At 46.1% G+C, this 23,018-nt stretch overlaps 1 protein-coding gene across 10 annotated transcripts in view; it reads right to left on the minus strand.

The window, feature by feature from the left end:
• Positions 1–23,018, minus strand: part of BCLAF3 (BCLAF1 and THRAP3 family member 3) — a 156,427-nt gene that overhangs the window by 18,023 nt on the left and 115,386 nt on the right. For all 10 annotated transcript variants that reach the window (XM_063955747.1, XM_063955738.1, XM_063955742.1 and 7 more), the window contains 2 exons: positions 21,122–21,237; positions 19,080–19,176 (listed from right to left, as the gene is read on the minus strand). In XM_063955747.1, the coding sequence (XP_063811817.1) occupies positions 19,080–19,176; positions 21,122–21,237 (213 nt within the window). The remainder of the gene's footprint in view (positions 1–19,079; positions 19,177–21,121; positions 21,238–23,018) is intronic.

Consider the following 23,018-nt stretch of genomic DNA (forward strand, 5'->3'; position numbering starts at 1 on the left):
GCAGAGGGCGGGAATGAAATTGAGCGAACTCTACCATGTCGAATGCAGACACCATGAGGCCTAGTACTTGCATTGCTGAGTGTACTGACACTCTTTGGCGAGAGAGGAAGTACCTGATCCTGTCCTGAAGTTTCAGGACCTTCTCTGGAGACCAGAACAATTGTTGGTTGTATGTAACCATGCTCTGAGCAGGAACCAGCGAGGACTTCTTCCAGTTGATGAGCCACCCGTGGGCTTGTAGGAATTGGACCGTCAGTTCCAGATGACTGAAAAGAACCTCTGGGGAGTTCGCCAGGATCAGCAAGTCGTCCAGATACGGCATGATCCTGACACCCTGACGGCAGAGAAGAGCCGTCATGACTACCATGACCTTGTTAAAGTTCCGAGGAGCTGTGGTCATTCCGAAAGGGAAGGCCTGGAAATGATAATGTAGGTTGCCAACAGCAAACCGCAGATCTTGCTGATGCGACATGGCAATAGGTATGTGCAGGTAAGCATCCTGTATGTCCAGGGATACCATATAGTCCTTGGGCTCCATAGCGAGTACAATAGAGCACAGAGTTTCCATACGGAATTTGTTCAAAGATTTGAGGTTGAGTATAGGCCGGGAGGATCCATTTGGTTTGGCGACTAGAAACAGGGTTGAATAGTAACCCCTACCTCTTTGAGACAGAGGTACCGGCACAATATCTAGGAAAGATTGTACAACCAAGTGTAGAGTTTGTGCTTTCAGCGGATCCGAAGGGATAACAGTCGAGCAGAACCATTGAGGGGGGCGTCTCTTGAAAGAGATCGCGTACCCGGGAGAGACAACTTCCCGTACCCAGGCGTCCGAAGTGGTCCTTAACCAGGCCTGGGCGAATTGCAGAAGTCGGCCTCCCACCCTGGGGTCCTCCAGGGTGAAGCCCGCCCCGTCATTCTGCAGACTTGTCCTGTTTGGAAGCAGGCTGACGGGCGGCCCAAGATTGCTTAGACTTGGGCTTGGTGGTTTTGGAAGTACGAGCCTATCCCGGATACGCCTGACCCTTTGCTTTACCTGGAGGTCGAAAGGAACGAAAAGTGGTACTCTTAGCTTTTGGAGCAGAAGGATTGGTACTTGGGAGACATGCAGTCTTGGCTGTTGCCAAGTCAGTCACGATCTTGTTCAGATCCTCCCCAAATAGTATGTCCCCCTTAAAAGGGAGCACCTCCAAGGTCTTTTTGGAGTCCAGGTCCACTTTCCAGGACCTTAACCACAAAATCCGGCGAGCCAGGATAGACGTAGTAGACGCCTTGGCCGCCATTACACCAGCATCAGAGGCCGCCTCCTGAATATAGTGAGAGGCTGTGGTAATATACGACAGATATTGTCGGCAGTGTCAGAAATATTTAGAGGTAGCTCATCCTCAACTGCCTGAACCCATGCTTCAATAGCTTTTGCAGCCCAAGAGGCTGCCATAGTGGGTCTATGTACAGCACCGTTAAGTGCGTAGATAGACTTCAGGCATCCTTCCACACGCTTATCCGTCAGTTCCTTCAGTGAAGTGACAGTGATGACAGACAGAGTAGAAGACACCACTAGACGGGCGACATGAGAGTTCACCGGCGGTGGAGTTTCCCACTTGTTACTCAACTCCACAGGGATAGGATAATGAGCCAACATCCTTTTAGACAGGGAAAATTTCACTCCTGGAGAAGACCAGGCTTCTTGGCGTATGTCAATTAAGAGGTCAGTATGAGGTAAAACTACTTTAGCAACCTTCTGACGTTTAAACTTATCAGGTTTCTTAGACATAGTAGGAGGTTCAATCTCATCAATATGGAGAATCAGCTTGATAGCCTCTACTAGTTCAGGAACATCAACCTGAGTTGTAGATTCCTCATCAGAAACAACTGTACCTGTATCAGAAGTTTCAGTATATTCCCCATCCTCATCGGAGGAATCATCCGAAATATTAGTGGATTGTGAAGAAGAAATGGCCCGCTTAGGGACCCTTTGGTGATGCAGGAGCGCTCAAGGAATTCCCGCCCTGTGTAGCAGACATTAGAGGGAATGTAGCCTTAGGGCGCAACAGTACAATATAGCCAGACAAAAACAATACCTGCAAAAAAACAAAACCCTGTATTATGTGACATCAAATGTAAAGCACAAACAGAGGATTTAAGCGGTGTGAGGTGACAAACACATAGTGAAAATACAAAACAGTATATCCTGTGGAACACTATATGGTATATGAGGCCCTGACGCACTTAGCCCCCCAGGGTACAGAATATAGTGGTAGCAATATGTGTGATACACAGAATAGAAACCACACAGCAGATATAGGCACACACAGTCACAGGTACAATGCAGAAATTATTACATATAACCAATTCAACTGCACTGGACTAGTAATACTACATATAGAAATGTATGTATACAGATATAACAATGCACAGTAAACACTGAATGTATATCACAGAATACTTGTACTAAATATTCATACCGTAGTGCACTTGTTCTTAACTAACGCAGTCTAAACGACACGTAGAATACTTAAGTGTCCTGTAAATGCACAGCGCTGATGAGGCAGGCAGCTTTACAGAGGAGACAGTGCCCAGCAGTCCCAGGATCAGCATAGCTATGTGAAACGCTGACAGGGAGTGAGAGAAATGCAGCTCCAGGGCGGGATCACCTGCTGTAGATGGCGCCTCGAGCTGGGGGAGGGGCTACAGGTCAGCACCTTATTCCCTCTGCTGGACTTCACCACCGGGTACTATGGAGCCTATAACAAACGGATTTTTGTAAATCCGACCTGTGCTCACTGCCCTGGTGGATATAGTGGGGTTCCTGCACGGCCATAGTGTCCACGCCAGCGGCGCGGTCCATCTCCTGGGACCGGATCGTGATTTACCGGCAGATTCCACCTGGGGGACCCTCTTACCTCCTCCCTGAAGTGCGGCCACGCGATCCAGGAGAGCAGCAGCGGTGATGTGTGCCTGATGACCGGAGCGCCTCCGCTTTAAGTACCCGGGAACCAGGCCGCGGAAGTATACAGCGCCGCTGAGGGAGGTGGTGGAGCCGCAGCACAGAGTGTCAACATGACATACACTGCAACTAGTGCTTGTGCTGCGGCCCTTGATGTCTTCTAGAGGAGCTCCTTTCAGGGCTGCCTAGCGCAGCCCCCCCCGTTAGTGATCTGCACTGCAGGCACCAACTTACAAACTGCGCTCCAGTGCCTGGAGGTGGGGCCATAGAGGAGGCAGTGCAGTGCATCCTGGGAAAAGTCAAAGCTTTAGCCTGTTGGTGCCTCGGATCAAGATCCAACTCTACACCCCGATGTTATTCCCTGTGGAATCCCAGTGTACCCCGCTGCAGAAATACAGAGTATAAGTATATATTTTATATCACTACGGTTTATTTCAACAAGTACAGACAGTTTGGGCCTGGCGACTCTTTACTGTCTGGAACTAGGGTCACTAGGTTCATAGGGCCCATATAGCACCAACCTAGATGATTTAACAATTCTCCAAACACCCAATATGCACCCATACGTTACTGATATTTTTGGGGAATTTGCAGATCATTTTCATCCAATGATTAGATCTGACAAGTAGCACCTTTTGCTCAGCTTTTCTCCATGTCAATAACCCAGTCAACAGCTGACATGCCTAGATCACACTGCTTTCTCCCTCCCCTGCTGCCTACAGACACGGGGAAGACATTGCGGTACCGCCCCAGTGTGGTCGTAAGTGCTGTAGTAAACATGACATGCATCTGTTGATGAGGCCCATGGTGCGCACCACATGGCACTTCTCTGGTTTACAGATACACAGCTTAATGCTGATATTATAGAAGCAAACATTACTGCAAAGTGGAAGGAGTGTTAGTCCCACCCACCCCAAACACCCACTTACTGAAGTACACTTATCTGGAACATCTTATTCCTAACTTGCTGCAGACTGGAAAGAGTTGCCTGTCTGGCCAATTTATTGGATGAGCTTAAGACTTCCATACAGAGACAGCTTTTTCAAAGCCACACATCCAACATGTCTTGTTTATGTTCCTGATCTATTCGAGGCTACAACATAGGGGCAGTTATGCTGTCGTGGTTATCTGAATTTTGGACCTTATTCAGTAAGGATTGCAATTTCTTCTAAAAAGCACTTGCTGCGATCAAATAGTTGCCGCTCAGGTATAGAGAAAAAACTCCCATTGCAGAAACTGCGAATGCAACGAAATATGCAGCCTGATCGCAAAACCATACGCAATTACCAGAACATCGAAGATTTTTCCTATCTGCGCCAGGCAAGGTCATCCATAATTCTTGCGACACAAGAGGTTGGAAGTGGTCTGCGCTGACGTCAGAGGCCCTCCTTAAAAACACCTGGGCACGCTTGCGTTTTTTTAAGTCAGACCCAGAAAAGGCAGGTTTCTGCCCAGAAACGTTGGCTTCCTGTCAGTCAAACAGCAGCTGCATTGTTATCACGATGTGTACGCAATTTCTGTCGCTATTCTCATGCGTGTGCAATGCGAACGCTGCACATGCGCAGTCGTTCGATAATCGGATGGATTGCGAAACGCAATGCATTCCTAGATAAGCTTCGGACACTGGATGAAATGACAGAGGCCAGTAGAGGCCTCATTTGAGGGGAGATTTATCAAGTTTTGGAGAGAGATAAACTGGAATAGTTGCCCAAAGCAACCAATCAGTGTATAACGGTCATTTACAGTAAGAAGCCGACTGGTTACTTTGCACAACTTCTTCACTCAATCTCTCTCCAAGGCTTTAAACATGACCCAGTTAGAGTTAGGAGTACATCCAGCTAGAAGGAGTAATTCTGCAGCCTGGTAAAACCATGTTCAGCACATCAGAGTTCAAAATGTAAATGCAGCATTAAAAATAAGAATTTACTCACCGGTAATTCTATTTCTCGTAGTCCGTAGTGGATGCTGGGAACTCCGTAAGGACCATGGGGGAATAGCGGGCTCCGAAGGAGGCTGGGCACTCTAGAAAGATTTATGACTACCTGGTGTGCACTGGCTCCTCCCACTATGACCCTCCTCCAAGCCTCAGTTAGGACACTGTGCCCGGACGAGCTGACATAATAAGGAAGGATTTAGAATCCCGGGTAAGACTCTTACCAGCCACACCAATCACACTGTACAACTCGTGATACTATATCCAGTTTGACAGTATGAAAACAACTGAGCCTCTCAACAGATGGCTCAACAATAACCCTTTAGTTAACAATAACTATTTACAAGTATTGCAGACAATCCGCACTTGGGATGGACGCCCAGCATCCACTACGGACTACGAGAAATAGAATTACCGGTGAGTAAATTCTTATTTTCTCTGACGTCCTAGTGGATGCTGGGAACTCCGTAAGGACCATGGGGATTATACCAAAGCTCCCAAACGGGCGGGAGAGTGCGGATGACTCTGCAGCACCGAATGAGAGAACTCCAGGTCCTCCTCAGCCAGGGTATCAAATTTGTAGAATTTTGCAAACGTGTTTGCCCCTGACCAAGTAGCTGCTCGGCAAAGTTGTAAAGCCGAGACCCCTCGGGCAGCCGCCCAAGACGAGCCCACCTTCCTTGTGGAATGGGCATTCACAGATTTTGGCTGTGGCAGGCCTGCCACAGAATGTGCAAGCTGAATTGTACTACAAATCCAGCGAGCAATAGACTGCTTAGAAGTAGGAGCACCCAGCTTGTTGGGTGCATACAGGATAAACAGCGAGTCAGATTTTCTGACTCCAGCCGTCCTGGAAACATATATTTTCAGGGCCCTGACAACGTCTAGCAACTTGGAGTCCTCCAAATCCTTAGTAGCCGCAGGCACCACAATAGGCTGGTTCAGGTGAAACGCTGACACCACCTTAGGGAGAAATTGGGGACGAGTCCTCAATTCTGCCCTATCCATATGGAAAATCAGATAAGGGCTTTTACATGATAAAGCCGCCAATTCTGACACTCGCCTGGCTGAAGCCAAGGCCAATAACATGACCACTTTCCACGTGAGATATTTCAGATCCACGGTTTTTAGTGGCTCAAACCAATGTGATTTTAAGAAGCTCAACATCACGTTGAGATCCCAAGGTGCCACAGGAGGCACAAATGGGGGCTGAATATGCAGCACTCCTTTCACAAATGTCTGAACTTCAGGTACTGAAGCTAGTTCTTTTTGAAAGAAAATCGACAGAGCCGAGATCTGTACTTTAATGGAGCCTAGTTTTAGGCCCATATTCACTCCTGCTTGCAGGAAATGCAGAAATCGACCTAGTTGAAATTCCTCTGTTGGGGCCTTTTTGGCCTCGCACCATGCAACATATTTCCGCCATATGCGGTGATAATGCTTTGCCGTAACATCTTTCCTCGCCTTAATAAGCGTAGGAATGACTTCTTCCGGAATACCCTTTTCCTTTAGGATCCGGTGTTCAACCGCCATGCCGTCAAACGCAGCCGCGGTAAGTCTTGGAACAGACAGGGCCCCTGCTGTAGCAGGTCCTGTCTGAGCGGTAGAGGCCACGGGTCCTCTGAGAGCATCTCTTGAAGTTCCGGGTACCACGCCAATCCGGAACCACGAGAATGGTGTTTACTCCTCTCTTTCTTATTATTCTCAATACCTTTGGTATGAGAGGCAGAGGAGGGAACACATAAACCGACTGGTACACCCACGGTGTCACTAGAGCGTCCACAGCTACCGCCTGAGGGTCCCTTGACCTGGCGCAATATCTTTTTAACTTTTTGTTGAGGCGGGACGCCATCATGTCCACCTGTGGTTTTTCCCAACGGTTTACCAGCATCTGGAAGACTTCTGGATGAAGTCCCCACTCTCCCGGGTGGAGGTCGTGTCTGCTGAGGAAGTCTGCTTCCCAGTTGTCCACTCCCGGAATGAACACTGCTGACAGTGCTAGTACATGATTCTCCGCCCATCGGAGAATTCTTGTGGCTTCTGCCATCGCCATCCTGCTTCTTGTGCCGCCCTGTCGATTTACATGGGCGACTGCCGTGATGTTGTCTGACTGGATCAGCACCGGCTGGTGTAGAAGCAGGGATTTTGCTTGACTTAGGGCATTGTAGATGGCCCTTAGTTCCAGAATATTTATGTGAAGGGAAGTCTCCTGACTCGACCATAGTCCTTGGAAGTTTCTTCCCTGTGTGACTGCCCCCCAGCCTCGAAGGCTGGCATCCGTGGTCACCAGGACCCAGTCCTGTATGCCGAACCTGCGGCCCTCTAGAAGATGGGCACTCTGCAGCCACCACAGTAGAGACACCCTGGTTCTTGGAGACAGGGTTATCAAGCGATGCATCTGAAGATGCGATCCGGACCACTGGTCCAACAGGTCCCACTGAAAGATTCTGGCATGGAACCTGCCGAAGGGAATTGCTTCGTAAGAAGCCACCATCTTTCCCAGGACCCGCGTGCAGCGATGCACTGATACCTGTTTTGGTTTCAGGAGGTCTCTGACTAGAGATGACAACTCCCTGGCTTTCTCCTCCGGGAGAAACACTTTTTTCTGGACTGTATCCAGAATCATACCCAGGAACAGTAGCCGTGTTGTCGGAACCAGCTGTGACTTCGGGATATTCAGAATCCAGCCGTGCTGGTGCAGCACCTCCTGAGATAGTGCTACTCCCACCAACAACTGTTCCTTGGACCTCACTTTTATTAGGAGATCGTCCAAGTACGGGATAATTAAAACTCCCTTTTTTCGAAGGAGTATCATAATTTCCGCCATCACCTTGGTAAATACCCTCGGTGCCGTGGACAGTCCAAACGCCAGCGTCTGGAATTGGTAATGGCAATCCTGTACCACAAATCTGAGGTACTCCTGGTGAGGATGGTAAATGGGGACATGCAAGTAAGCATCCTTGATGTCCAGGGATACCATGTAATCCCCCTCTTCCAGGCTCGCAATAACCGCCCTGAGCGATTCCATCTTGAACTTGAATTTTTTTATGTATGTGTTCAAGGATTTCAAATTTCAAATGGGTCTCACCGAACCGTCCGGTTTCGGTACCACAAATAGTGTGGAATAGTAACCCCGGCCTTGTTGAAGTAGGGGTACCTTGATTATCACCTGCTGGGAATACAGCTTGTGAATTGCCGCTAGCACCGCCTCCCTGTCTGAGGGAGCAATCGGCAAGGCAGATTTTAGGAACCGGTGGGGTGGAGACGCCTCGAATTCCAGTTTGTACCCCTGAGATACTATTTGAAGGATCCAGGGATCCACCTGTGAGCGAGCCCACTGATCGCTGAAATTCTTGAGGCGGCCCCCCACCGTACCAGGCTCCGCCTGTGGAGCCCCACCGTCATGCGGCGGACTTGGCAGAAGAAGCGGGGGAGGACTTTTGCTCCTGGGAACCTGCTGTTTGTTGCAGCCTTTTTCCCCTACCTCTGCCTCTGGATAGAAAAGACCCGCCTTTTCCACGCCTGTTTTTCTGGGTCCGAAAGGACTGAACCTGATAAAACAGCGCCTTCTTAGGCTGTGAGGGGACATGGGGTAAAAATGCTGACTTCCCAGACGTTGCTGTGGAAACTAGGTCCGAGAGACCATCCCCAAATAATTCCTCACCTTTATATGGCAACACTTCCATGTGCCTTTTAGAATCTGCATCTCCTGTCCACTGGCGAGTCCATAAGCCTCTCCTAGCAGAAATGGACAATGCACTAACTTTAGATGCCAGTCGGCAGATTTCCCTCTGTGCATCTCTCATATATAAGACTGAGTCTTTTATATGGTCTATGGTTAACAGGATCGTGTCTCTGTCTAATGTGTCAATATTTTCTGACAGTTTATCTGACCACGCAGCGGCAGCACTGCACATCCAAGCTGACGCAATAGCTGGCCTAAGTATAATGCCTGAGTGTGTATATACAGACTTCAGGATCGCCTCCTGCTTTCTATCAGCAGGTTCCTTGAGGGCGGCCGTATCCGGAGACGGTAGTGCCACCTTTTTTGACAAACGTGTGAGCGCTTTATCCAGCCTAGGAGGTGTTTCCCAACGTGACCTATCCTCTGGCGGGAAAGGGAACGCCATTAGTACCTTCTTAGGAATTACCAATTTTTTATCAGGGAAAGCCCACGCTTCTTCACACACTTCATTTAATTCATCTGATGGGGGAAAAACTACGGGTAGTTTTTTCTCCCCAAACATAATACCCTTTTTAGTGGTACCTGTATTTATATCAGAAATGTGTAACACCTCTTTCATTGCCTCAATCATGCAGTGAATGGCCTTAGTGGGCATCAGATTAGACTCATCGTCGTCGACACTGGTGTCAGTATCAGTGTCGACATCTGGGTCTGCGGTCTGAGGTAGCGGGCGTTTTAGAGCCCCTGATGACCTGTGCGACGCCTGGGCAGGCACGAGCTGAGAAGTCGGCTGTCCCACATTTGGCATGTCGTCAAATTTCTTATGTAAGGAGTCTATACGTGCACTCATTTCTTTCCATAAGCTCAACCACTCAGGTGTCTGCCCCGCAGGGGGTGACATCCCTTCTAAAGGCATCTGCTCCGTCTCCACATCATTATCCTCATCAAACATGTCGACACAGCCGTACCGACACACCGCACACACACAAGGAATGCTCCAACAGAGGACAGGACCCACAAAAGCCCTTTGGGGGGACAGAGTGAGAGTATGCCAGCACACACCAGAGCGCTATATAATGCAGGGACTAACTGAATTATGTCCCCTATAGCTGCTTTTTTATATATAATTTATACAGCGCCTAAATTTAGTGCCCCCCCCCTCTCTTTTTTTACCCTTTTCTGTAGTGTAGACTGCAGGGGAGAGCCAGGGAGCTTCCTTCCAGTGGATCTGTGAAGGAGAAATGGCGCCAGTGTGCTGCAGGAGATAGCTCCGCCCCTTTTCCGCGGCCTATTCTCCCGCTTTTTTCTGGATTCTGGCAGGGGTATTTTCCACATATATAGCCTCTAGGGCTATATATTGTGGTATTTTTGCCAGCCAAGGTGTTATAATTGCTTCTCAGGGCGCCCCCCCCCCAGCGCCCGAAGTGTGTGTGAGGAGCAATGGCGCACAGCTGCAGTGCTGTGCGCTACCTTGGAGAAGACTGATGTCTTCTGCCGCCGATTTTCCGGACCTCTTCTTACTTCTGGCTCTGTAAGGGGGACGGCGGCGCGGCTCCGGGACTGAACACCAAGGACTGGGCCTGCGGTCGATCCCTCTGGAGCTAATGGTGTCCAGTAGCCTAAGAAGCCCAATCCGGCTGCAAGTAGGCGAGTTCGCTTCTTCTCCCCTTAGTCCCTCGCTGCAGTGAGCCTGTTGCCAGCAGGTCTCACTGAAAATAAAAAACCTAAGTCTATCTTTCTTTCTAAAAGCTCAGGAGAGCCCCTAGTGTGCATCCAACCTCGGCCGGGCACAAAATCTAACTGAGGCTTGGAGGAGGGTCATAGTGGGAGGAGCCAGTGCACACCAGGTAGTCATAAATCTTTCTAGAGTGCCCAGCCTCCTTCGGAGCCCGCTATTCCCCCATGGTCCTTACGGAGTTCCCAGCATCCACTAGGACGTCAGAGAAATAAAGCTGTCCCATATTTGTATGCTGTATGTAAATAGCTGGCAATAAATGCATTGCACCATGGCTTCTCCAAGTGTATACTGTAGTTGCATCTTTAAGTAGAATTTGTTCAGGACGGTTAATGAGGCTATGGTGAGAGCGTGGTGTTTTCAAGATCTGTGAAACCACAAGGTGACCCCACTTGGCATCCCCTCGTGCTAGCCACTTCTAAATCGCTAATACTACAAATTTATTACATACTGTACTGTGTGCATTACATTAAAAAAACACTTATTAAATGTTGGCAGGCGATTTCCATAAGTGTGACCTTATTCTTCTTATCGGTACTACAGCGTGACCGGCATAGTACTGGAAATGAGGTAACTGTATTTAGATACTGGTAAATAAGGGGTCTGCATATTGAAGGTCATGTTTAAATTGGCTTATCTACTGTAATATGATTAGGAGAAATGCATCAACTTATCTACATTCCTTCACACATCTTTTTTCTTCTTTTTTTCCCTGCACTTTATAAATGATATAGGGCGTCTAAATTTCTCGCCGTCTATTGGTCCTATTCAACTGCTGCTCCGACAAGACGCCCATTAGCCCTGGCAGTCACATTTCAGCTTGCACCCTATAGACATGTAGATCATCATTTGATCCTGCAGTGCAGATGGACAGTCTCAGCACTGTGGCCAGGCTATTCAATGCATATCAGTTATATTTCTCCACTCCCCTTTGTGGCCAGAACATTTAATTGTTTGCATCATGCAACGTAAGTGTTAAATAATGACCGTAAAGTAAAAAAAATAAAAACACAAAAAGTACAAAAAAAAAAAAACTGCTGCGACTCATGAAGAGGCGGCATCCAATGTTATTTTAATTCTTCCGAGACACTAATCCCCGTAATGAGGTTCTCCATCATAAAATACAGAAAAAGTCAGCACTGAGTAGGAAACGATGAGGCCACTTATAGGTCAGAGCGAGGGGTTTTACTGGGAATCTTATACTGAAATAAAGTACATAAGTGTAATGAAATGTATTTGGGTGTAGTTCACAGGGCTGTCATCAACGGTCTGACAATCAGGTCTACAAATTCAGTTTTAACATGCTCAGACCTGAACAGTGAAATGAAAGCATGATTTCCTATGTTAATTAGCGTTTCTTTACAGAGTCAAAAGGATAAACACAGAAGTTCATTGTTTTAGGCTATAGGCATTGCAAAGTAACTTGTACAAAAACACAGGTGATCTTATGTGATACCCCACAGGCAGGGAAGATGATGTAATGTGCTGCAAAGGAAAACAAGATTTACTAGTGGATTAACACAATTAGGTGCCGTTCCAAAGAACACAGTTTGCCTGGAATTGGTAAACAGGACAAACTTTCTCCAGACTAAACTTGGTTTACAATACATGAAAAACACTGTACTGTATACTCAAACACTGAAAATATAAAAACCTGCTAATTGTCAACTGTTGTAACATCCATTAAATACTTGCACCTTTATCAGATGTTCAATATGCAAGGAGTCCTAGTTGAACAAGTGCAAATATTAATCTGATATTAATTTACTACCGGTAAATCCTTTTCTCGTAGTCCGTAGAGGATGCTGGGGTCCACATTAGTACCATGGGGTATAGACGGGTTCCTTGGGAGCCATGGGCACTTTAAGAGTTTAATAGTGTGGGTTGGCTCCTCCCTCTATTCCCCTCCTACCAGACTCAGTCTACAAACTGTGCTCGAGGAGATGGACATACTTCGAGAGAAGGAAATACACAGATAGGGGTGAGATTCACACCAGCTAACCAGCTTGAAACAATTCAGCAACGGCTGAATAACAGTACTTAGTTAAGTACTGCATTGTTACTTGGTTAAGTGACAAATGCAGGAATATGAAGCGCTGGCCGGGCGCCCAGCATCCTCTACGGACTATGAGAAAAGGATTTGCCGGTAGGTAATTAAAATACTATTTTCTCTTACGTCCTAGAGGATGCTGGGGCCACATTAGTACCATGGGGATGTACCAAAGCTCCCAGTACGGGAGGTACAGCGCGGAGGCTGCTGCAGAACCGATTGACCAAACTTTAGGTCCTCAGAGGCCAAAGTATCGAACTTGTAGAACTTCGCAAACGTGTTCGATCCTGATCAAGTAGCTGCTCGGCAAAGGTGTAAAGCCGAGACACCCCGGGCAGCCGCCCAGAAAGAACCCACTTTTTGAGTACAGTGGGCCTTAAAAGATTTTGGACATAGCAAGCCTGCCATAGAATAAGCATGCTGGATAGTACACCTGATCCAGCGAGAAATCGTCGGCTTAGAAGCAGGCCACCCAAACTTGCTGGGATCATAAAGGACAAACAGAGCGTCAGACTTTCTGTGACGAGAAGTTCTCTTCACATAAATCTTCAAAGCCCTTAAAAAATCCAAGGATTTTGAAATAATTGAGGAGTCAGTAGCCACTGGCACCACAATAGGTTGGTTGATATGAAAAGCAAACACAACCTTCGGAAGAAATTGCTGAGCTCAGCTCCATCTTCATGGAAAATCAAGTAGGGGCTCTTGCAGGACAATGCCCCCAATTCCGACACACGTCTAGCGGATGCTAATGCCAATAGTGTGACCGCCTTCCAAGTAAGGAACTTGACATCAACCTCCTGTAAAGGTTCGAACCAATCCGACTGCAGGAACTGCAGCACCACATTAAGATCCCATGGTGCTGTAGGAGGCACAAAGGGAGGCTGGATGTGCAGAACCCCTTTCATGTCTGAACCTCAGGGAGGGCAGCCAATTGTTTCTGGAAGAAAATAGACAAGGCCGAAATCTGGACTTATATGGAGCCCAACCTCAGGCCCACATCCACACTAGCTTGCAGAAAGAGGAGAAACCACCCTACTTGAAACTCCACCGTAGGAAACTTCTTGGATTCACACCAAGACACGTACTTTTTCCAGATTCGATGGTAATGTTTAGACGTTACTCCTTTCCTAGCCTGTATCAGGGTAGGAATAACCTTGTTCGGAATGCCCTTCCGAGCTAGTATCTGGTGTTCAACCTCCATGCCGTCAAACGTAGCCGCGGTAAGTCTTGATAAGCGAACGGCCCCTGTTGCAGAAGGTCCTCTCGAAGAGGAAGAGGCCTCGGATCTTCCAGCAGTAACTCCAGAAGATCCGCGTACCAAGGCCTTCTTAATCCTTCTTGAGAATCCTTGGGATGAGTGGAAGCGGAGGGAGCACATACACTGACTTGGACACCCACGGAGTTACCAGGGCGTCCACCGCCACTGCCTGTGGGTCCCTCGACCTGGGACAGTACCTCCGAAGCTTCTTGTTGAGGCGGGAGGCCATCAAGTTTATTTGAGGTACGCCCCAAAGACTTGTCACCTCTGCGAACACCTCTGGGTGGAGGCCCCACTCTCCTGGATGGAGATCGTGTCTGCTGAGGAAGTCTGCTTCCCAGTTGTCCACTCACGAAATGAATATTGCTGACAGCACCACTGCATGCTTTTCAGACCAGAGGATGATTCTCGTTACCTCTGACATTGCAGCTCTGCTCTTCGTTCCACCTTGTCGTTTTATGTAGGCCACTGTCGTTACATTGTCCGACTGAACCTGAATGGCCTGATCTTTCAGAAGATGTGCCACTTGCAGAAGACCGTTGTACACGGCCCTTAGTTCCAGAATGTTTATCAGAAGGATGGATTCCAGATTTGACCACCTTCCTTGGAAGGTTTCCCCTTGGGCGACTGCTCCCCAACTTCTGAGACTAGCATCCGTGGTTAGGAGGATCCAATTCTGAAACCCGAACCTGCAGCCCTCTAGTAAGTGAGAAGTTTGCAGCCACCAGAGGAACGATATTTTGGCTTTCGGTGACAGACGTATCCTCTGGTGCATGTGAGATGAGATCCCGACCATTTGTCCAAGAGATCCAGTTAGAAAGACCGTGCATGAAATCTTCCGTACTGTAGAGCCTCGTAGGAGGCAGCCATCTTTCCCAGAAGGCGAATGCACCGATAGCTTGGCAGGCTTCAGGACATCCCGAACCATTGCTTGTATCACCAACGCTTTCTCCTCCGGTAGAAACACCCTCTGTACTTCTGTATCGAGGACAGTATACTTGTCGGCTCCAAATGCGACTTTGGAAGATTCAGGATCCATCCATGTTCCTGGAGTAGTTGAGTTGAGAGAGCAATGCTCTGTAACAGGTTCTTCCTGGAAGACACTTTTATCAGCAGGTCGTCCAGATAAGGAATTATGTTCACACCCTGCTTGCGGAGGAGTAGCATCATCTCCGCCATGACCTTGGTGAACACCCTCGGTGCCGTGGAGAGGCCAAACGGCAGTGCCTGGAACGGATAGTGACAGTCCAGCAGTGCAAATCTGAGATAAGCCTGGTGAGGCGGCCAGATCGGAATGTGAAGGTACGCATCCTTGATATTCAGGGATACTAGAAATTCCTCCTCCTCCAGACCTGAGAACACCGCTCTCAGAGACTCCATCTTGAATTTGAATTACCTCAAATAAGGGTTCAACAACTTTAGATTCAATATTGGCCTGACCGAACCATCCGGTTTCGGTTCTACAAACAGGTTTGAGTAATAACCCTTGTTTGATAAGTGAAGTGGAACTGGAACAAAAACATTTGACTTTAGCAATTTCTGAATGGCTTCCTGTAGGATAGCACAGCACTTTCTGTCAGCAAAGCTGGTAAGCCCGATTTGAAGAACCTGTGAGGTTGGAGTTCTTGAAACTCCAGTCTGTACCCCTGGGTAACAATATCTTGTACCCAGGGGTCTAGGCCTGATGACGCCCAGACATGACTGAAATTTCTTAATCTTGCTCCCACCTGCCCGATCTCCAGGCTGGGAGGTCCACCGTCATGCCGAGGATTTTGAGGAAGCGGAACCAGGATTCTGTTCCTGTGAACCTGTTGGTGCAAGCTTTCTGGATTTCCCCCTTTCTCCTCTAAAGAAAGTGGAAGGGGGTTTGGACTTTTTAACTTTCACGGTCCGAAAGGACTGCATTGTAGATGTAGGATAAGATTTCCTAGTAGGTGGTGTAGCTGAGAGAAGGAATGTTGACTTACCAGCAGTTGTCGTGGAGATCCATGCATCTAATGCTTTCCCAAACAGAGCCTGACCTGTGAAGGGTAGGTTCTCCGCACTCTTCTTGGATTCCGCATCCGCAGACCATTGGCGCAGCCAGAGTCCCCTGAGTGCCGAGACAGCCATGGAAGATGCCCTCGCATTGAGATGGCCAAGTGCCTACATGGCCTCCGCCATGAAACCTGCAGATTCCTGTATGGGACGTAAGAACAATTCAACGTCACTTCTATCCATAGAATCTAATTCCTCTAGTAATGTGCCTGACCACTTTACTATGGTTTTAGAAATCCACGCATAAGCAATAGTAGGCCTTAAAGCTACGCCAGTAGCTGTGTATAATGATTTGAGGGTAGTCTCAATCTTACGGTCAGCCGGCTCTTTTAAAGCGGTGGACCCTGGGATAGGTAAAACCACTTTTTTAGACAACCTAGACACAGAGGCATCTACTACAGGCGGGATTTCCCACTTTTTCCTGTCCTCCTCAGGGAAAGGGAAAGCAATGAGAACCCTTTTTGGGATCTGGAATTTTTTCTCCGGGTTTTCCCAGGATTTTTTCAAACAATGCGTTTAATTCCTTAGACGCAGGGAATGTAATAGAGGATTTCTTATTATCAGTAAAGTAAGTCTTCTCTACAGGCTCAGGTACCTTGTCAGTAATGTGTAAAATGTCCCTAATAGCCTCAATCATGAGCTGCACCCCTTTAGCAAGGGATGCATCTCCCCCTATACATCCCCATCCCCTGTATCAGAGTCGGTATCCGTGTCAACTTGCATTATCTTGGCAAGAGCACGCGTCTGAGGATAAATAATTGGGGTCTTTGAAGAGGTAGTGGGAGCTGAATACGACAAAACCTCAACAGACTTTATCAAAACCTGTGTTTCAGTCTCATTTTGAGCTATCCGAGATGAAATCTGGGATATCATTCCCCTAATAGAATCCACCCACGCGGGTTTGGATTCAGAAGGCTGAGATAGTATATTACAGTCCTGAGTACAAGGATTAGACTCTTCAGGAGAAGATACACACTCTGCAGTACAGGATACAGAGGTCTTAGACATGTTTATGTGAGCTATACAAACACACACACACAGGAAAATGCAGACACAGTTTCCCCCAGAGTACCTTCAGAGAGACACAGAGTATAAGGAGCCAGCCACACAGTGCCCCAGTAGGCAGTTTATACAGTAAACAGCCAGCGCTTCCTGAATAACCTTAATAGATTAAACAGTTAATATCTCACTCTCACCACCTGTCTATAACACCCTGGTACCGCAGAGGTATGCTGGAGTTATGTGGAGGGCAGCGCTCCCTGTCAGCGTCTCTTCAGTGTGATCTGCAGGGAGAAAATGGCACTGGTGAGTGCTGGATCCGCTCTGACGAAGAAGCCCAGCCCCCTATAATGGCGCATCTTCCCGCTTTCAGTGTTTATACTGGCCTGAGGTGATTTGGCTGCTAACAGTGGGATTAGCCCCTGATTGCATCTGTGACCAGTGTAGGGTATATGCGCTAGCCCAGGGCGCCCCTCACAGCGCCGCACTACAAGTACCACTGAGCCCTCCGGAGCGCAGCCTGTCAGAGCTGCGCTCCTACCCTTGTGCCGCCATTTCCCGCCGGTGACCGGCTTACCAGAGCACCAGCGTCATATTCACCACTCTGTTGGCTCTGTTAGAGGGTGGCGGCCGTGCTGCGGGAGTGACCGGTCGCCTCGTTGGCTTGCGATCAGCACCCTCAGGAGCTCAGTGTCCTGTCAGCGGAGACAGAGAACCATTAACCTCTAGGGTTGGTTCCTACTCCCCCCTAAGTCCCACGAAGCAGGGAGGCTGTTGCCAGCAGCCTCCCTGTACCTATCTCTTTTTAAAAAAATAATAAAACTAGAAAAACTCCTAGGAGCTCCCCTAGCTGTGACCGGCTCCACCGGGCACATTTTCTAAACTGAGTCTGGTAGGAGGGGCATAGAGTGAGGAGCCAGCCCGCACTATTAAACTCTTAAAGTGCCCATGGCTCCCAAGGGACCCGTCTATACCCCATGGTACTAATGTGGACCCCAGCATCCTCTAGGACGTAAGAGATAATAATAATTAACACAAGAATAATAATTAACAAAGAAATTGTGGTGAAATGTATTTCACCTGGAGAAATGGACACAGCATTTGTAGTTGGCGCGGTCAGAGCATGTCTGACAGAGTGCTGATTGGAGGAAAGCACAGGGGGTGGGGCATCTTCTCACAGACAGGGCAGTGGCCACTGTGTTCCCACTGCTGGAAATGATTTGTGTGCAGGTGTTGATATTGTAGAATTATATAGGCATACACCACTGGAGGGATCTGGTCATATGACCGGCGCTCGGGATCCCGGCGGTCACCATGCAGACGCTGGGATCCAAAGCGATCAAAAGACCTACAGTCTACATGCCAACTAACAGGGACTATTCCCACTCATGGGTGTCCACAACACCCATAGAGTGGGAATAGCACCTGAGGTAAACGAAGCGAGCCACCGAGCATACAGCACGGCTAGCGCAGCAAGCCTGCAAAGGGCTTTGTTGCGCTTGCCCCCCTCCGGTGATCTAAAGCTTGGGATCCCGGCGTCGGTATGGTTTCCGACGGGATCCCCATCGCTGGTCACCCAACCCCAACCTCCACTGAATGACAAACCATGAACAGCCTAGTTACTTAACCAGTGGTCTAAAGGTAAATGGTGGAAAGACTATGGTGGAAAGACTAGCACTTCAATAAAAAGCTAAGGTGCTCATCCATGCCTGCAAAAAGACAAAGCAAAGACTGAAAATGTAATTATGCACACCCTATAGGATACTTGATATTTCTTATATAAGTACTTCAACAAATATTAGAAAGGACTAGTTCTCTCAGTCCATAAATAGCCAAAGGGAATTTCATCAAAATCTTCAAAAAGGTAAATGTCCAATTCATATATACACCCACAGAGGTAATAATTCCCTTTTTTTTTTAAATTGCTCTGAAAGCTTCTGTTTGGTCATGTACTAATTATCTGTGAGACCTCTCAGAAACATACATTTTCAAATAAACTTAAACACTTTAATTGTGCAAAGGTCATACGGTCAATTATCTAACTACTTAAGAGAGAATAATATGTTTAGGGGTTTCTACTTACGCAACCATATTTTTTGTTAATATATGCTATGAACAGGCATAGTTCATGATAGACAGTACAAGCAGCCACTACTGCATACATATGTAACTTATCTTTTCACTTGAAATAAGGTAAACATTTTAGGGTACATTTTGAATATGAAGTATTTTGTATAGATCAGGCTTAAGAATTCCCAAGTAAATTTCTATTGAATAAATAAATGTGAAACTATATGTTAAAAATAATACTGTTTCAATAAAACACATTTATAAAAATAATAATAATGTTAAAAAAATCCAAAAGGCACGAGATCCTTTTAAAACTACTTAACTACAAGTCTCAATGAAAATGCATGAAAAAAAACTATACTCACTGGAGGTCTGCCTGGCTTTCGCAACGGTGGCCTAGACGACTTCTGAAATTCTCCTGCTTCATTGCCCTGTGATCTGTAATAGCTGCCAGTAGCATCACTGCAGGACACAAAAAAAAGGATTATTTTTTTTGACAATATAATTATTTAAAAAGATTTCCAGGATTATTAAAATTGTGCATAGATGTTTTCAGTTCAAAGCAAAAAATCGGAATGATTACAGATTACAACCAACGAAGATGAAATGGTGTTCCAGCTACAATTGGCGTAATGAATTTAATGACTGAAACAACAGAATTAATTTTCTTACATGGGATCCGGAATAACTTCCCTATTTCATGTGGTATCGCGGCTCTGACGGCTGCTAATCTTGGATTATGCTTCGGGTGCCTGATGCACCTGAAGCATAATTTTTGATAAATGCCGGTTTATGGGGCTAACTGGATAGTCCCCAGGCGTCTTGTTTGCCAAAAAGTTGACTATGACGCACCAGGAGACTGTGCTGATTAATGTGATAGGTGGCATTTGTATATCTGTGTGCACCTGTATCTGTATACGAAGCACAACACAGGTTGGCATGGAAAAAAAGCCATGGCCGCTGCATTGTAGAACTCCGTATACAAGTTCAGAGACTCAGTCGCACACAGATATACGCGTGTTGTATATCAAATTACTCAGCACAGTCTCCTGGTGCATCCTAGCAACTAAGACGCATTTTCAGCAAAAAAGTCACCCAACACTAGCAGAGTCTCACAGGACCTGGCGTGCCAAGAAGAACTGTTTGGCGTGAATGCAGCAATGATGTATGACATATCTGTAATGTTAATAAAATAATTTAATGTGAAAAGATCTTTCTGCTTCATCAACACTGCTCGTCTGAGGTCTTCTCACTGCAAACTGCTTTGTTTTGAGCCTTTTATCTTTCATACTGTCAACATAATTGATTATTTGCCTAATCCTTACTGTGTAGGGATTGGCTTTTCCACAGTGGAGCCACTTTAGCCCAGCCAAACGTAGCTCAGTAAGGCGAGTGACAATCAGACAAGAACACTCAATACAAGCAGTGATATCTTACACAGGGATCAGTATGATATCCTGGCAGGAGATTGACGCCACGCTTCAGGCCCGGTGGAGACTTTGGTTGACACAGGGTTATATTCCCCGAAGTGGGGATTCCAGCCAGCGATCGGGATTCCGACCGCAGGTATTTCACTGGGTGTCAGGGTTTCAGCGTCAGTATTCTGACAGCCGGGATCCCGACAGCCGGTAAATTGACTGCCTTCCCTTACACAACATGGCATTTATTTTAACACCAAAACTGTGATTTACATTTATGAAAATATTACAAATAAGGAAAAATGGGCTTGATGCAAAGCTGCTTTCAAGTCAGATGTAATTGGCATACACAGCACTAAATGCTTATATACATCTGAATGCAGAGCTCTGTAGGTGAATTGTGCCAATCCATACCTTCAGCAGGGTGCACTTGCACCAGTCTGTGTTTGGTGCAAATGATACTCCTGGAAACAGGTATATTTATGCGCCTATCTAAGTATGCATGGCCGCAATGCTGTCAGCACCCCATCAGTGGACATTATCTACATGAGCACGCTCCATCACAGCCTAGTTACGCCCTCTCAATTGCAAGTGAAGATGCAAATGAAATGGGTATAACTCTGCAGCACCCATACTTCCATATGCTTGGTTCCGATGCATAAGGAATGCATAAACACTGTGGGCTGGATGTACAGGTGCCCGAGTTTGGCAGCCGTACGTGATGCTGGGTGAACTTGGATGTTTTTTTAAAGGGGCAACCACTTACAAGGCATGGTTTTGCCTTGTAAGTGATTGCCCCATTAAAAAACGCCCAAGTTCGCTCGGCATCCCGCACAGCCGCCAACCTCGAGCGGCATTACATCTGGCCCATACACTGCAAAGAGACGTACGTTCAATTCTGCATCAGCTCCAGTACGAATCACTCGAGAGTGAACTTCACGCATAGTGAAAGAAAGGACACAATGTGTTGATTGTGGATTAACACTAACCTTTCATGGAAGTCAACATTAGTGGCACTGCCTTCTTCAGAGTGCAATCTCTGCCTCCTCCGCCTTTCAATATCATGTCTTAAATCATTTGGATCTTCAATTACTTTCTGGTTGAACTGAGAAAGGAAGAGAGGAAAAAAAATAAATAAATAGAATTTTACATAACTACAGGTTGAGTATCCCATATACAAATATTCCGAAATACGGAATACTCTGAAATACAGAATTTTTTGAGTGAGAGTGAGATGGTGAAACATTTATTTTCTGATGGCTCAATGTACATGAACTTTGTTTAATACATAAAGTCATTAAAAATATTGTATTTAACAACCTTCAGTCTGTGTGTATAAGGTGTATATGAAACAAATGAATTGTGTGACTGTACACACTTTGTTTAATGCACAAAGTTATTAAAAATATTGGCTAAAATAACCTTCAGGCTGTGTGTATAAGGTGTATATGTAACATAAATGCATTCTGTGCTTAGACTTGGGTCCCATCGCCATGGTAGCTCATTATGGTATACAATTATTTCAAAATACGGAAAAATCAGATATCCAAAATACTTCTGGTCCCAAACATTTTGGATAAGGGATACTCAACCTGTACCTGTAGTCTAAGAAACATGCGCAGGTTTTTACTTAGATTCCAGGCCCCATATAAGTGTGCCGGAAAACCTGCAATGTTCAGGGTATGGTACATGGTGAATATGTGCGCAGCCGCACATCGGTGTAATGTTTGGTGCATATAACAATGAAATGAACTGAAATCATAAAATATAAACACTAAGTAATGACAACTCTAGCTGAGAGTAGGCCACTGGGTAGTGTTGCAGCTATACTATATAAAGTCTCAGGCATTTATCTGCATTACTTAACTGACATTTAACATTTTAGTGCACTACAAGAAAAATTACCATTAGAATTCTCAAGGAGAAAACAACAACAGTGTATAGTTAAATTGTATTGTGTATCTGTATTTGTACTTGACTACATTTTATAAAGTAAAAATGCTTTGACATTTATTATTAACACAAATGGCACTATTTTCTCTTCTGTATATAACATTTCATAAATTTTTTTACATTGTGTATAAATTGTGTAATGCGGCTGTAGCATTTACTAACACTATTATGACGTGCAAGTACACACACTTTTTCCATCGGACACAAATGCTGCCTTGTTGGTGCTCAGGATGCATCTCACTGAACACATTAACGTTAATACACTGTTACTTGATGGAATGTTTTCCTGCGTAAGCTTGGGGTGCACTTGCATGCAACTGTAAATGAGCGTGCGTATATAAATTTTATTTTTTTAATTAGAATTGTTTTTCTTTTCCCATTTCAAATAGAGCTGAAAGTTATTAGATCTCTAAAGAGAGACACAGACTGTGACCTGCCTATTGAAGGGCAAAACAAATTATGTAATGGTATAACACTATATCCTGCTGTGTCATACTTGCAACCAAATGGAATGAAGAAAACTATTTTTCTAGAACTACACGTTCCTTACTTAAGCTGATTAACCTTAGCGGCAATAATCAGTTAATTGCTGGCTGCAGTCAAATTACACGCGAGCCCGGGTTCATAAAAAAAACTAAACAAATATTTATAAAGAGTTTCCAGTAAGTTCACAAAATGTCTGATCATAGCAAAATCACTACAGAAGAAAATCTATTTTACAAATCATGTAATTGGCATCATCTCTGTTTATACATAAGCTGGCTAAAACAGTATGTACTCACGTTCTATAAAATAATATATTGCAGTATGAGCAAAGCTCTGTTTTACAAGCAATGTGTTCTGTTCTAAACTGCGTTCTCCTGATATTTCACACATAGAAGAGGAGTGCTCCAAGGAAAATAAAGCAAATCCCTAATAACGGCATCACTACAC

This window comes from Pseudophryne corroboree, chromosome 2 (assembly GCF_028390025.1).
Source record: "Pseudophryne corroboree isolate aPseCor3 chromosome 2, aPseCor3.hap2, whole genome shotgun sequence".
Lineage (NCBI taxonomy): Eukaryota > Metazoa > Chordata > Amphibia > Anura > Myobatrachidae > Pseudophryne > Pseudophryne corroboree.